This window comes from Adiantum capillus-veneris, chromosome 1, assembly GCF_014529385.1.
Source record: "Adiantum capillus-veneris isolate H3 chromosome 1, ASM1452938v2, whole genome shotgun sequence".
In the NCBI taxonomy this organism is placed as follows: domain Eukaryota; kingdom Viridiplantae; phylum Streptophyta; class Polypodiopsida; order Polypodiales; family Pteridaceae; genus Adiantum; species Adiantum capillus-veneris.
This window is the reverse complement of record NC_140931.1, coordinates 61,171,190-61,187,241: the sequence shown is the minus strand read 5'-3', so window position 1 is coordinate 61,187,241 and position 16,052 is coordinate 61,171,190. Positions and strand designations below refer to the sequence as shown.

Sequence of the window (16,052 nt, the reverse complement as noted above, 5' to 3'; positions counted from 1 at the left end):
CAATGGACTTAGAAAAACTCAAACTAGAGCACAAAATTGTAGAGGGTTACTTCTTAGCACCTAAATGCTATGCTTTAGTCTTAGATGAATCTAATAACATAATTCGTAACAAGGGGTTAGCCAAAGCCAATCAACTTTTCATGGTTTATAGAACAGTATAAAAATCTTGAGCGAGTTATCAGAAGTATTTATGAATCTTCTTTCAAGATCAATTGGCAAAGGGGACACCCAATTGCATTCAAAAGCAAAAATTTAGATCGTGCCCAACGTAACTACTCGCAAGTGCCTATAAGCGAGAATTATTGCCTATAGTACATGCACTTAAAAAGTGGAGACACTATTTATATGGTAGCATGTTTGAGGTCCGAACAGACCATGGAAGTTTGAAATGGCTTTCAAGCCCGAATGAATTGAAGGGTAGAAAGGCTGGGTGGGTGCAGATCCTACAGGAGTTTTGACCTTCAAATACGTTACCAGAGAGGTAAATACAACATAGTGGAGGATGCTCTTAGTCGCATGTCGCAAATTAGTGAATTAAGCTTCGCAGTCTTCAAGAACGAGTTCTTGGAGTCGCTATGTGGCTTATGTGAGCATGATACATCCTTCACAGAGGTTTGGCGCACTGTACGCGATTGCACTACTTCATAGGCACAACCATATCCCTTGTCGGTCCCTCGTCAGCACGTACTAGTCCGGAGAGACCTCGTCTACACGCCAAGAGACAAGCCATATGTGCAGCAAGTAGGGAAGCGAGAGTTACTACGGAGAGACTAACCGAAACTTTCAAGTGTATTTTGGGACCAGAGAGATATGACACAGACCCTTCATCACCTCTGAGAGCGACAGCTTCAAAAGGGGGTTGATAAATCTTGTCCGGGGAGAAGTATGCTAACTAATCCATTGACGATAAGTACTTACTCTACAAGGGTAGAGTGTGCGTACCAACTATTGGTGACTTTCGGATCCACATTCTTAAGAAAGTCACGATAATCCAAGTGCCCGTCATCCTGGGATTCAGAAGACCTATGCACTAGTTAAAAGACAATTCTATTGGCCTAGTTTGTTTAAGGAAGTCGAGACTTATGTGTTGAGATGCAATAAGTGGCATGTCAATAACGTGAACGTCTCAAGGTTGGGGGACTACTCCATCCTTTGGAGATTCCTCAAGGAAAATAGGAAAGCATTTCCATGGATCTCATTATCGGTTTACCCAAGACTAGTCGAGGTAATGACTCAATGTGGGTGGTAAACAGGTTAACCAAAATGGCAAAGTTTATTGCCACGAAGAAAATGGTTAAAACTCCAATGTTGGACACAACTTTTTATTGAACATCTCTACAAGCTATATGGCCCTTCAATAGTCACTTTTGGAGGTAAGTCTTCAAAAAGCTCGATACTACTCTGAGTATGAGTACGGCGGACTATGCGGACCATCCACAGTCTGATTTGGTTAACTCTTTGGCTTTGACCATCAGACTTCGGACCATCTGCAGTGTGATGGTCAAACCCACATAGTAAACCAAATCCTAAAGGACATGTTGCATTCTTATGTAAGTAAGAATCGATCTAATTGGAAAGAGTACTTACCCATTTTGGAATTTTCTTACAACAGTTCCAAACATGCAGCATATAGATTTACACCATTCATGTTAATGTATGCTTTCTAACCAAGATCTCCTATGACTGTAGGCCTAAAAAGGGAGAAGATTCAATCGATTTCCTTGAAGATATGAATGATATGTTGAAGGCAACAAAGGAAAGCATTTCTAGTGAGCAAGATCATGCTAAGACATATGTTGATATAGGACGAATAAAAGTTACCTTTGCAGAAGGTGACTTTGTATTCCTAAAGGTTCCTACAAACTCAAAAACCATGAAAACGGGAAGTGTGACTAACTTTCTCCAAGATATTGTGGTCCCTTTTAAAGTTCTTAAAACGATTGGGGACGTAGAAAATAAACTTGAGTTACCGGAGAGTTCTCAAGTTTACCCTGTATTCCCCGTTAGAAAACTAAAGAAATCAATTCACAGTTTGGAGAATGTAGTTTGTCCAGAAATTTTGATTGACTTGATAGAGCCACCAAAGATACTGCATGAACGACAAAGGATTCTAGGGTATCGAGATAGGCAAACACGTCATAAAATGTACAATGAGATACTAGTTAAGTGGACAGACTTAGACAAAGAAGGGCAAACTTAGGAACGCCAGAGTATGTCTGCGAAGAGATTTCCCCATGTTTTCAAGAACGAAAACTCTTCATAAGAGGGGGATAATATCACATAGCCTATAATGGCTACCAGCCGTTGAGTTGGAGAAGCGGGGCTTAGGGGGAGTCCGCCCGGCCGTACGGCTCGGGCCGCCAGACCAATGTGGACAGGCAGGCCACACTATAAGTAAGCGTCCGGGGATGAGGGGCACTCATTCTCTCATGGCTGGGTGGTGAGCTTAACAACCAGACCCTCTCGTAGTAGATTGCCCGTAGAGGCATTACACCGTTGTAACACCAAAGGAGCTCTATAGCAGCATATGCGATGGTCCATAGCACGTCTCTCATTCAACTCTCCCTTTACTCATGGTTCTAGCACTTTCAATGCATTGAATGATCTACATGCCTACGGGTTGACATATTTGGTGTGACAAGCTTGGAGATTCAGTCACAAGAATCATATTTGCAGAGAAGTTGACTTCTAGCCCATGGCACAAATAAAAATTCTTGTAGAGTTTTCTTGAGAAGAGATCTCGTGAAGACCCCCTAGTGATCACCTTTCAAGATGCTTGAGCACACTGCACCCATAGCAACAGAGCTTTGACACAGGCCCAAATTCCATTGTAGCAGGTGTTGGATTCTCTAACTCAATATATTTTTCAGGTATTTAAAAAATGTACCAGTCCATCCTTTCTTCTTGAGACAGATATTCAATAAAGTCCAAGGCACAGCAACTGTTGTCTAAGATATCAGTTATCCTTCGGTTCTGGTCACAAATAAGATTGTTGATGAGCATCCAAAAAAGATTCTGCCCCACACATCTCTCGCAAGGGTTCCAGTTGATTGACCTCTAAGATTATTTCGAAGAGATTATCTACCGATCCCGTGTGTCGGCAAAGGTCCAATGGCACTTCAAATGAAACTAGGGCATCCATGATTTTCTCATACAGATACTCTTAATCATGAAAGACAATCACACAATTCTGATTTCTAGTCTACTGGTAGACAGCTATTATATACAAGAATCTAGCTCCATACCAAAATAATCCTCAAACTATTTGTACCAAAATTCCAAATTGAAACTACATACCAGTCTCCTAATTGGGATATATTTGCTGATGGAAAAATACTTTTCAAAGACGATGGAACATTTCCAGAAAAAGCTGGAAGAACTGTGAGCCAGGCAACACCAAGAAAGTCAACTTTGTATAACTCAACACCCTCTAAAACAAACCAAAGCATGCCGCGGTCAGTCTAATATCCAATAACTAGTATGATACATAAAGCAATTTCAAGTGATACTACCTACATGTGTGTATATATATACACATATAAGAGAGTGAAGGATTAAAAAAAAAATTTGCGCGCGCACGCGCACATAAATTGATATGTGTGTGTGTTGCATGTATCTATGTGTGCAACGTAAATAATATTTTTCTTTTCTCTATAACAGAAAAACAACCGCCAAAGCTTAGCAATGACTTGAAAAATAGAGATGGACAAAATCATGAGAATCTCGTAGAATGGGATTCACCTACTTTTGACAAAATCTCAACTTTCAAGTCATTTCACAGAGGCTGTGCAAAGACTTCCTTAATTCTTTGAATAAGCTATAATTGAAAGAAAAACCTACATTGAAAGGATGTGCAATGGCGCAACACACAACCAATTTAAATATTATCTTCAAAACTTGACACCATGCGATAGTAACTGTACTGCTTGTCCAAACAATTATTGAAGGTCATCATTTGTCATACCTAGCTTGAATAATAGCTATGACATCCCTATTCATAACATCACCATCCAAGAGTAGATGAAGCTTCCTGTGTATTTAGTGTCTAGCTAGAACTACCTTCATAAAGCCGACAACTTGACACACTCCACAGCTGATGTGCAGTTCAGACATGATAGAAGCTAGCCCTTGCCAAGTAACAAGGAATCTACAAATAGAACAAAGAGTCACTTGACAATGCCAGAGTCACTAGGGTAAAGAATAAGAAATCCTTTTCCCAGATCTTTGAAATATCCAAAATACAATATGTTAAATGTGAACATAAGTAGAGCAGATTTCCTGTCACCGATAGCTGACTAGACAATGGTCTGGACAGGTCAAGTCTAAACTCAACTGATCTGGTCTTGCGTGGTCTGATCTAGTCTGAACTCATTCAATCTTGTCTGGTCTGGTGATCTTGTCTGGTTTAGTCTGAGCTGGTCTAGTCTAGTCTCAAGTGGTATGGTCCAATAAGATCTAGTCTAGTCCGGTCTAAACATCTAATCTAATGGCCTGATGCTCAGGTGTCAGGATTCTCAATGCAAGATTTTAAGTGAATCAATGCATTGTTTTTAGAAGTTCCCTCCACGAAGGCTGCTTTGCAAATGCCTTTCTAAACTTAGGAATAAGTGACTCTACAAGTGGCTTTCTGGAGAAACCAGCCAGTTTGAGAAAGAGGCTATCGTGCCTATTTGTATACACAAGGCTTGGAGGCAATGCTTGGAGAGCGAAGAGCCTTTGTAGTTGTTCATTGATTGAATACGCCCCCCCACCCCCACAACAAAAAAGAAACAGAGGTGCCTGTTTAGGGCGCCTAAGAGGTGAAGTCGCCCCCTCTTGTCTGTTCTGCACACAGATTTTGAAGGTGTTTACTGACTCAAGTTCTCCCCCTTTACTATGAAGTCTAATGTTTGTTCTAAAGAAGCGGCGGTTACAGTGAAATCAAAACACAGTTGATTGTGGGATCCAAATTTCTTCAAATATTCCGAGTGTCATGGAGAACATATAGGAATTGAACAACAATGAAGAGATGTGGAATATGAAGTGGCGTGGTAGAGAGGACCGACGTTGATGTGGAAGTTCTAGATGAGGAAACCAATGGCCATGATGAGGCTCCAAACAGTGATGACGAGAGAAAGGCCGAGGCGGACAACTTCTTGGAATTCACCAAAGACCCCAGATACATAAAGCGCGTGGAAGAAAAGACCACAAACACAGTTTTCTGACATTGGAAAGAGTTGTGAGAGCCTTTAAATCCTCAAATCAAGGCCACCATGCGGAAAGTGAAAGTCTTCCAAACACCAATTCAGGGGAAACCCAAACACCCATTAATAGGGGTGCATGGGAGGTGCTCCCAAACACCAATTCAGGGGAAACCCAAACACCAATTTTTAGGGGTACATGGGAGGTGCTCCTATCTATACAGGGATGGCTAGACAAAACATTTTGTTAAAATCCATTTTATGATCAAATTACTCCTTTCCGCATTGACAAGGATTACAAGGAGGATGGTGAAACGTTCATCTCTCTGGCTCATACCCTCTTTTGAGGCAGATGTTCTTTCAGCTAAGCGTTGAGGAAGAGGACATCCTCCAGGCTAGAACCAAAGGTTAAGACAAACTACCTTGGATGAACAAGTAGAGAAGTATTGATGTGGGCTTCCCTGGGAGTTAAAACGCTATCGTTTGACACTGAAGTCGTCAATATTCAACAAATGATGGCCCACAATCAGTATGAGTATGCTCTTCTCTGTATTCACAGGGAAGACGACTTTTGGCTAGGAAAAAGTCAAGCAACAAACCAAGATGAGCAACAGACGTAGGATCAAAAGATGATGACTATCTTCAAGAAGAGAAAAATAAGCAAGCTCCCTAGAAATGCTTAGGTGCATTTAGAATGAAGGGCAAGTGTTTCAGGTGTGGGGAGGCAGCGCTCAGAGTTAGCTGAGTGCCCCACTAAGGAGTCTGGAGATAAAACAGAGACATCAAAAGCAACGGATGAGCATAGAGAAAGAAGGGAAAGATCACAGCCGAGCTAGTCCCTGATATGATTGGGATGCAGCAAGAAGACAAGTCTTCAGAGTTATGTAGAGCTTGGGGAAAGATAAGAAACCAGAAGGCCTTGATATTCTTTGACAATAGAGCAAACGCCACTTTTATCTTTCCAGAGATTCAACCAAGTAGGAGTGGAACCTAAGGAGATGGGGCAACCATTGGATGCTGCACTTGTGGCTTCAAGTCATGAGGTGGCAGTTAATACTCTGATGGGTAAACTCAGGTTGCATGTTCACAGACATGTTGGACAGGAAGATTTCCACATCATGCCTCTAGAATGTTTTGGTGTACTATTATGTGTTGTATCTGCTCCAGCAATTTCCAGATTGATAGAAATACATATTCTGCTTACTTGAAATTTGTCGAATAGAGAGGTTCGGATAATGAATCTAATAATCTCTCGTAGTTGGATAAGGATCTGCCACATGGAATGTAAATGGGAATGGGGAATGTGGAACCTGAACAGGCAAGATCATCACGAAGGATTGGTTACATACTACTCAGATTGATAGGTTGCAAGTATCAACATGTTTTACCAAGGCCAATCTAAAAAGCGGATATCATCAGATCAGGATAACACCTAGAGAGTGACCACGCTTCCCTCGAAGGTGACCAGAGTAGAGATGTTCACAGAGCAGCTTTCACAACAACTATTGAATTATTGAGTTCCTCATGATGCTCTTTGGCCTCACAGGTGCACGGCCACCTATGACAGGATGATGGACACGATGTCTAGAGGATATACATGAGATTTGTAGGACAAAATCCATGTGTTTTCGAAGTCTGCAGTTGAGCACAGGTAACATTTGGGTCAGGTTTCACTCCTCTAAGGGAGCATCGACTGGTAATCAATGGGAAAAATACTAAATTGTTCATGAAGGAAATCCAATTCCCATGACACATTATTGTTCAAGGTGTATGCATGGATCTAGCTCAAATGGCAGCCATTATGGATCAGCCACCTCTTAGGAGTGTGCAAGATGTAAGGAGTTCCTTGAATCTGTGCTCATATTAAAAATGCTTCTTCATACTTTTTGCGGAGATTGCAGCTCATGTACATGATCTAACCAAGGAAGGAGTAATTTTCAATTGGAGCCAAAAGAGATCACTTCTTGCAAAAGAATTCAAGAGAAAATCACATAGGCCCAGTTCATTCTATTGCCAGATTTTTAGAATCCATTTGAAGTTCATTGTGATGCCTGCAAAAGCAGCATTGCAGCTTTGTTGCATGATAACCTATAGCCTATAAAAGCCCATTGCTCACTAAGGTTGAGAGGGTTGCGCAAGTCTATGAGGAGGAGCTATAGAATTCATTCATGCTCTTAGATCTTGGAAACATTACTTGTTGGGTGCACAATTTACTGCAAATACGCATCAGCAGAGTTTGAGATACTTTCTCACTCACACTAAGCTATCCCAGAAACAGAAAATATGGACCAATTTATTGTCCCAATTTCATTTTGTGTTTATTCATGTAGCAGGTAAAAAGAATGCGATTGCAGATGCTCTTTCTTGCAAGCCACAGGTAGCAGCTCTCTGTGCCATACATCATCATGACCTGGATGAGACGAGCAGCAGGATTCTGGAGACCTAGATTTTGCTTCCATGTTTGAAAGTTTGCAGCATTAGGAGTCTCTCAAGGAGGGTTGTCTGATGAGACAGACCAAGTCATGTGTGCCAACTCTTGTGAGGCAAACGCTGTTGAGACTGCGAGTCATCACCCACCACTTGCAGGAGACAGAGGCATTGTGGCGAGCCGCAAAGCTGTGGACTTTTACTATTACTGGCTGCAGCTGTAGAAGACTCGTGTCAGAACTTGTAAGGTGTGTTAGAAGGTCAAGTATAGCAAACATAAAGCACCAAGATCCCCACAATCATCATGTATTCCAGACCGAGCATGGGATAGTACTGCTATGGACATTATATTTGATTTGCCTAGGACCAAGATGGCATCCAGACCATTGTTGGCAGGTCCAGTAAGTACACTCATGTTGTACCAGTGAAGAAGCCTATCAAGGAAGATCAAATAGCAAAGGTGCTCAAGTACCATGAAATGCCTACTATTGTGTCAGACAGAGATTCTAGAATGACAAAGCTAGTGCTAGAGCTTATTGTTAAGGAATTTAGATACTACAACTCAAGCTGTCTTTGTATTTTCATCCTTAGACAGATGGACAGTCATTTGTAACTATGGCTTGTTGTAGCACCATCCATAAGAAATCAAGTTTCAGAACTCTAGTCACTGCATGCTCACATCTTAAAAGAAAACCGCCACCCCCTAGTACAATTGCATCATAGATAAATAAGGCTTAAAACTACTAAAAGATCATAAGTCATCTACACACTTAAGTCATCATCAGAAGAAGAAGTCATAAAAAATTCCGTTCCTATGAGGACGTTTTCATCTTCAGTGTACTCCAGCTCCCACCGCATGCACACAAGAATCTCTCTGGTATCACCATATTCAGAAGAAGCATCATGAAACAGAGGCCTCGGACATGGACCTGGCACATCAATAATGTAAACAGGCCTCTTACCTGGAGTCATCCCTAGTTGATGCATGAAAGTGAGGATTTTCTTTTGCAAACTCAATTGTAGATCAAGCCATTCCTGTGTCAAGGGACCTCCCCACCTGAAACCCCAAAACCCCAAATTCCTTTACAAAGTGCCCCAAAGAAATGCTTTACGAAATCAAAAAACCAAGGCAGCTCTCTTCCTTGCAAATCCCAAAATTAACATAGAAATCTCTGCAACAGTTGAGTGTGTCAAAAGTGATTGTAGGAATTTGATGGCTTTGCACCACATTCCCCTTCTCCACGCATTCCAAAGAGAGAGATTTCACAAAAGGATTTTGGAAAATGGGTACCGTATTTCTGGTTTGACTGTGATACCCAGTAGAAAATTTCTCTTTTGCCGATTAAAAGACAGATTGCTCCCTTGCTCATCTGCCTGAATGTTACCCAGCATAGCCTATCATTATGGACCAGACAGCTTCTTCAAGGTTCACTTAGACAATCACTAAAAGCTAATTAAAAGGGTTTCATGAAAGTGAGCCATAACATCAAATATATTGATGATATGGTGAGGAATGCTGTGGAAGACACTTGATATATAACACTGGTAACATAAAAGTGTGCCTAACAATAACAATAAACTGCTATTATGTCCGTTTGTTGATCAGAAGTGTTTGAAGAAAGACAAAAATGTGATATCAATTCTGACACGCTGTGCAAACACCAAAATCACCAATGACATTAGTCAAGGGATCAAGGGATGTACCTAAAGGAATCCAAAACGAGCCCAGATTCACCTTTAATGGAAGGTGCAATTTACAGACTGACTGTAATCATCCCCCTTATCATCATCTAACAAAATAACTTCTTTGTTCACAAAAACCATACCCATGAGGAAGAGCACGCTCATTCTAAGCTAAGCTAACTGAACCCTTATCATGAAGTAGCTTGTCCACGTACACATAGGGTTAGATGTGCACGTGACATCCCCTCCTTTTTAAAGTGAGGTACTGGTACCGAACTGTATGGCGTCCAGGGAGATCGCCAACAGCGGCTGGAACATTGGAAAGGACTCTTCGCCAACCCACTCCGATGCGTGGGTCATGCGATACTTGAACTTCATAAAGGTCTGCAACGCTTGCTTCTTTGGGCGGCACAGAAAGCGACACAAAGTCGTATGTGGCTCCTTCATTGCTTCAACTTCGTCTATAGTCCTGCGTCTACCTTCTTCAAGAATCTCCGAGGATGAAAATTCCTGAAACCACTTCCGACACAAAAACATGAACATACCCATTCCATGTAAAGTGACCGGAAAAATTCTAGTCTTCTTCAAAAACTGTGCATGCATTGTAGATGAACATATAGACGAAGTGCCAAACCGTTCATCAAATACATGCAAACAATGGAATTAAAACTTGTCTAAATCTATTAACTATGGCAAATCACAATGGAAATGCCGATGCTTGATGCTCAATCCTTGTTGTGCTCTTTCGGATATTGTGTCATGCCAAAGAAGAGACATGGAATGTGAATTCCTTGGGTGCAAACATTTCATCTTTTCATGAGTAATCCGCATACATCCATGCTCATTCATGAGTAAATCGTGTTCATCGTACAATATGGCATGCCTATGAAAAGGGATCATTGTAAGGTGCAGCGGAAGTGAAAGTTGAAATTTGCTCAAGATGAGTGCTCCGAACTATGCTCAAGGTTCCTTTTACTTACGAAAGGGAGAGCCTTCCGTTCCTTTAGTGAGAGAGTGCAATGGACACAAACAAAGTGGTGAACACTATGAATCAAGGTGCTGAGACTGAGAGATAAAGAGAGAATAATCCGACACCAGAATGTTGTCAAACCCTCCTCCGAAGGCCCCACTCTCTATGGCGAGAGCAGTCTACTATTAATTGCACAAATCTCTACAATGCTTTGGACTTGCCGACGATGTCGACGACGATGAGGACCGCGACGAGACGGGCTGAAATCTGAAAATGCTAATGGCTGAAATCTGCAGATCTTGTTTTTGCTGAATTCTGACTCTATGTCGGTACGACGGTGATGACGACGATGCGATGACGACATGCTAAAAACGAGATGCTGAAATCTGTGTTTTCCGAGTTGAATCTGCAAACATCGATGGATCTGACCGTGCGTCGAGGATCTGTTGCGGGAAGGTGAGATCTGTGAGGTTTGGGAATTCTACTACGGTGTCTCTATGCTGAAAACTAAAAACGCTGGTCTATATGCTGGTTCCGTCGCGGAGAATCTGCAAAACGCTGTGTTGTACTGCTGATTCAAAAATGCTCGGGCTGATCTGGTATTTGCTGCAAAAACACTAGGCTGAATGCTAGGATTTGCTATCGTCAGGGCTGATCTACAATTGCAAACGCCAGGGCTGAATCTTGATGAAAACGCTAGGTATGTCTGCTCCAAAAACGCTAGGTGGTCATTGTTGGGGAGTCTTGCTGAGAAGGTGCCTGTTGAACACTCGGTTCTTGCTGCCTATTCTGCCCGAAATGCTAGCGCTAGGGTTTCTTATATACTTGCTTAAGCAATTTGCCCTACCCAGTTACCAACAAAAGTCACTTAAAAATAATAAGTGACAAATGACTAAAATAGGAAAAATAGGTTTTCTGCACTGTAACATGCTCTTGATGGAATGATGGTACTGCGGATGATCATGCTGTGTGCAACCAGAGGATATGCATCTACTCTAAGTGCCTGGACATACACGGTCTGCGAACAGACTCACAAAAGTGCCAGAACACTTCCTAAGCTAGACTAACTGAACTGAACTCAGCCCTAGTCATGAGGTAGCTTGTCCGTGTACACATAGGGTTAGATGTGCACGTGACATCCCCTCCTTTTCAAAGTAAGGTACTGGTACCGAACTATATGGCGTCGAGGGAAATTGCCAACAGCGTCTGGAATCCTTGAAAGGACTCTTGGTCGGCCCACTCTCATGCGTGGTTCATGCGATACTTGAACTTCATAAAGGTCTGCAACGCTTGCTTCTTTGGGCCGCGCCGAAAGCGACACAAAGTCATTTGTGGCTCCTTCAATGCTTCAACTTCATCTATAGTCATGCGTCTACCTTCGTCAAGAATCTCCGAGGATGGAAATTCCTGAAATTTGTTCCAACACAAAAACATGAGCATACCCATTCACATAAAGTCACTAGAAAAATTCTAGTCTTCTTTAAAGACTGTACATGCAATGTAGATGAACATAGTGACGGAGTGCCAAACCGTTTATCACACACACGCAAACAATGGAATCGAAATTTGTTTTTCTGATCTAAATCAAACAACTATGGCAAATCACAATGGACATGCCGATGTGTAAGGTGCAGCGGAAGTGAATGTTTAACTTTGCTCAAAGATGAGTGCTCCAAACTGTGCTCAAGGTTCCTTTTGTTCTTATGAAAGGGAGAGCCTTCCGTTCTTAATGAGAGAGTGCAATGGACACAAACAAAGTGAATGGACATTGTGCGTGAAAGTGCATGAGACTGAGAGATATAGAAGAGAAAACGACACCAGAGACGTTGTAAAACCCTCCTCCGAAGGCCCCACTCTCTATGGCGAGAACGGTCTACTTATGATAGCACAAATCTCTACAATGCTTGGACTTGCCAACGATGTCGACGATGATGAGGACGACGACAAGACGGGCTGAAATCTAAAAACGCTAAGGGCTCAAATCTGCAAATCTTGTATCTGCTAAATTCTGACTCTATGTCGATGGCGACGATACGACGACGACGCGCTGAAAACGCAGATGCTGAAATCTGCGTTTTCCAGGCTGAACCTGTAAACCTTGCGGAATCTAACCGTGCGGCGAGGATCTACTGCGGGAAGGTGAGATCTGCAAGGTTCGGAGGTTGTTCTGCTGTGTTTAAGGGCTGAAAACTGAAAACGCTGATGCTTCTTGGTGTTCCATCGTGGTGAAACTGCAAAACGTTATGCTGATGCAAAAACGCTAGGGCCGAAAACTGTCTTCTACTGCTGCCGGTGGCCTTGCAATGCAAAACGCTAGGCTGATCTGCTATGGTCTGGTCGCCAAGCTGATGCAAAAGCAAAACGCTGGCTGATCTGCGTTCTTGTCCAAAAACGCTAGCCAAGCTACTGTGGAGCAAAAACGCTAGAGGTCCTTGGGGTCCTGCTGAGCAGTTGCCTGTGAGCAATGCTCCTGCTACCTCTTCTGCCAAAAAGTGCTAGCGCTAGGTTTCTATTTATACAAACTTAGTAAATTTGCCCTACCTACTTTCCAACAAGTCACTTAAAAATAATAAGTGAAAAATGTCAAAAATAGGGAAAATAGGTCTATGCACTGTAAACATGCTACTGATGGGTTCTGACTGGAATCTGATGATCATACTGTGTGCAACAAGAGGATATGCGGGTATAAGCATGTTAACTTGTCATGCTTTTTGGTGTCCCGGACAATGCTAGTAAGAGGTGCTTGTTAGCATCTATTCAAAACCAAAGAGCAAGTGAAGTTTGAAATTTTAATAACCATAAGATATATTATTTGTTCCCTCCCATATGGGGTGTGGACTCTGTTTTCGGTTACGACAACGACGTGGGGTGTGGCCTCTCTCTCTCTCTCTCTCTCTCTCTCTCTCTCTCTCTCTCTCTCTCTCTCTCTCTCTCTCTCTCTCTCTCTCTCTCTCTGCGGCGCAGACTCCCTCTCTGTCTCACTCTTAGACCAGTTTACAGTTTGCCCTGTTCCTACTCCCTCCTTCCCTCCCTCTCTCTCTCTCTCTCTCTCTCTCTCTCTCTCTCTCTCTCTCTCTCTCTCTCTCTCTCTCTCTCTCTCTCTCTCGCATTGCTTCTTGCCTCGAAGTCGAGTTGTCAAAGCTTAGTAGACTTGCAGATATGGAAAACCAGCAGACAACATTATTGCCACTAGAAATGGAGGCAGAAGGGAGCCATTACAGGAAATGAATCACAACTACCAGCATCCAACTCTTTCTATTATCAGGAAATATGAGACAGAAAGAAAGCGTAAACAACAGGAGCACCGACAGATGACAACTAAACGAGGACATCATGCCGTCGACGATGAGGAGAAAAGGAAAATCTCCTTCGAGATTGTGAAAGCTTTCAAGAGCAGGATTGAAGGTCTCAACAAAGAAGCAAAGTGCGAAATCTAGAATCTTGTTGCTCAACATCCGCTTGTTCGGGCAATCCGTGATCAGTCTTTACAGGAGGAGGCTGTTGTGCAGAGTGCAATTGTATCCAATGTCCGCAACACACTAGCTATCGTCAAGCAGCCAGCTTCTAACGACGAGCTGTTTTTGAAGAATGCAGCATTGCAGATGATGATAAATTCAAAGGAAAACATGCCTATTGCCTAATTCTCCAGGGTCCTAAAAGTCGACCATCGCAGCTTGTTCAAAGCAAAATCACGGCAGGTGAAGTCTAGTGTCAATGCTCGACTGTTTTCATTGGCTGAATGTCACAAGCAACACCATCATAGCCCTATCACAGATAAAATTAAGGAATTGGTCTACACATTTTGGACAGAGGAGACTCATGTTTCACCCAACAAGAAGGATGTTTGTCGAAAGAGAGTGGGAAGGAAAAGCTACATAAAACACCCTGTGCACCTCCTCGATGAGTCTCAGGTGATCAATAACATACTTGCGCCATAACTTATGCATTCTAGCATGCTAGTAATCTACCTAGCATACAGATCATGCTAGTTATCACAATATGTTATGCTATGTATGCCGTGTTAGTTAGCATAGTCTCACTCCTAGTATGCTGGGTATGCTGTTCAGCATGATAAGTATGCTGTCTAGCACAATATGTAAGCTACTATAACACCCTTTATGGTAGTTAGCATACCTATTATGCTAACTAGCATGCTCTGTATGTTCTTTGACACAATGAATATGCTAGCTACCTTTCGTAGTATGCTAACTAGCATAATGGGTAAGCTGGTTTATGGTATATGCTAGTTAGCATTCCTGTATGGTGGGTATGGTGTTCAGCATAAATCTTCTGCTAGTTAGCATGCCTAGTGATCTTGAGGACTACGCTGGTTAGCACAATATATATGCTACTTTAACACCTTTTATGCTAGTGTGCTCGCTATGCTATTCAACATAACAAGTGTGCTGGCTAACAAAATATGTATGCTAACTAGCATACCTTCTATTCTTCTTAGCACACTTTGTGTGGTTAACCATGACTCATATGTTAAACCACACACTGATTTTGCTTGTTATCACAGCTAGTATGCTAGTTAGCATACTCAGCTGTGCTAACTAGCAATATAGCATGCTAGTAAGCATACTCAGCTAGCCAACTAGCATGCTAAGTATGCTAGTTAGCATAGCTAAGAATGCTAAGTAGCATAACAGGTAAGCTGGTTTATGCTAGTATGCTAGTTAGCATATTCAGCTATGCTAACTAGCATACTCAGCATGCTAATTAGCATAACGGGTAAGCTGATTTATGCTAGTTAGCATTCGTAGTGTGCTGGATATGCTGTTCAACATAATAAGTGTGCTGGTTAGCACAATATGTATGCTAGTTAGCATACCTTCTATTCTTCTTAGCACACATTCATGTGGTTAACAATGACTCATATGCTAAATTACACACTGATTATGCTTGTAAGCACAGCTAGTATACTAGTTAGCATATTCAGCTATGCTAACTAGCATACTCAGCATGCTACCTAGCATGCTGATGAGTATACTCAGCATGCTAACTAGCATGCTAATGAGTATGCCTCGTATGCTAAACTACACACTGATTGTGCTTGTTAGCACAACTAGTATGCTAGTTAGCATACTCAGCATGCTAACTAGCATGCTGATGAGTATGCTAGCTAGTATGCTAATGAGTATGCTAGTTAGCACAGCTAGTATGCTAACTCAGCATGCTAGTTAGCATACTCAGTATGCTGATGAGTATACTCAGCATACTAACTAGCATGCTGATGAGTATGCCTCGTATGCTACATTACACACTGATTGTGCTTGTTAGCACAGCTAGTATTCTAGTTAGCATACTCAGCTATGCTAGTTAGCATACTCAGGCATGCTAGTTAGCATACTCAGCATGTTAACTAGCATGCTTAGTATACAATGTTATACCCAGTTACATGCATGTTAGGACCATACAATGTGTTGTTTAACACACCAATTTGTATCTATGGTGGATGTATTAAGTAGCAATGCGTATAGTCCTGTTTGGATTATTTCTCCTAGTAAACATACTGATCAAATATGGATATTGCAGGTTGAGCTCTTTCAAAGATTCAAACAAAAACATCCAGATTGCAAGATTGGCATGAGGATGTTTGAGATGTTAAAGCCATTCTTTTGCAGGAGGCTGAAGGATAGGTACACATGCTGTTGCGAATACCATGTGCAGATGACCTTTTTGAAAGACGCACTGAACCACATGCGCTCTCGTGCTTTTGGGCTGTATGATACACGTTGCAACTGTGTATGCAATATCTGTGCTACAGGCAAGAACATTAGCAGCGGCTG

The 16,052-nt window shown here is 42.0% G+C and overlaps 1 protein-coding gene across 1 annotated transcript in view; it reads right to left on the bottom strand.

The window, feature by feature from the left end:
- CYL1 (alpha-N-acetylglucosaminidase family / NAGLU family) overlaps nucleotides 1-16,052 on the bottom strand; it is a 228,378-nt gene that overhangs the window by 140,438 nt on the left and 71,888 nt on the right. Inside the window, exons 6-7 of the mRNA XM_086516947.1 lie at nucleotides 8,570-8,664; nucleotides 3,298-3,379 (exon numbers count right to left, since the gene is read on the bottom strand). Coding sequence (XP_086373073.1) covers nucleotides 3,298-3,379; nucleotides 8,570-8,664 — 177 coding nt within the window. The remainder of the gene's footprint in view (nucleotides 1-3,297; nucleotides 3,380-8,569; nucleotides 8,665-16,052) is intronic.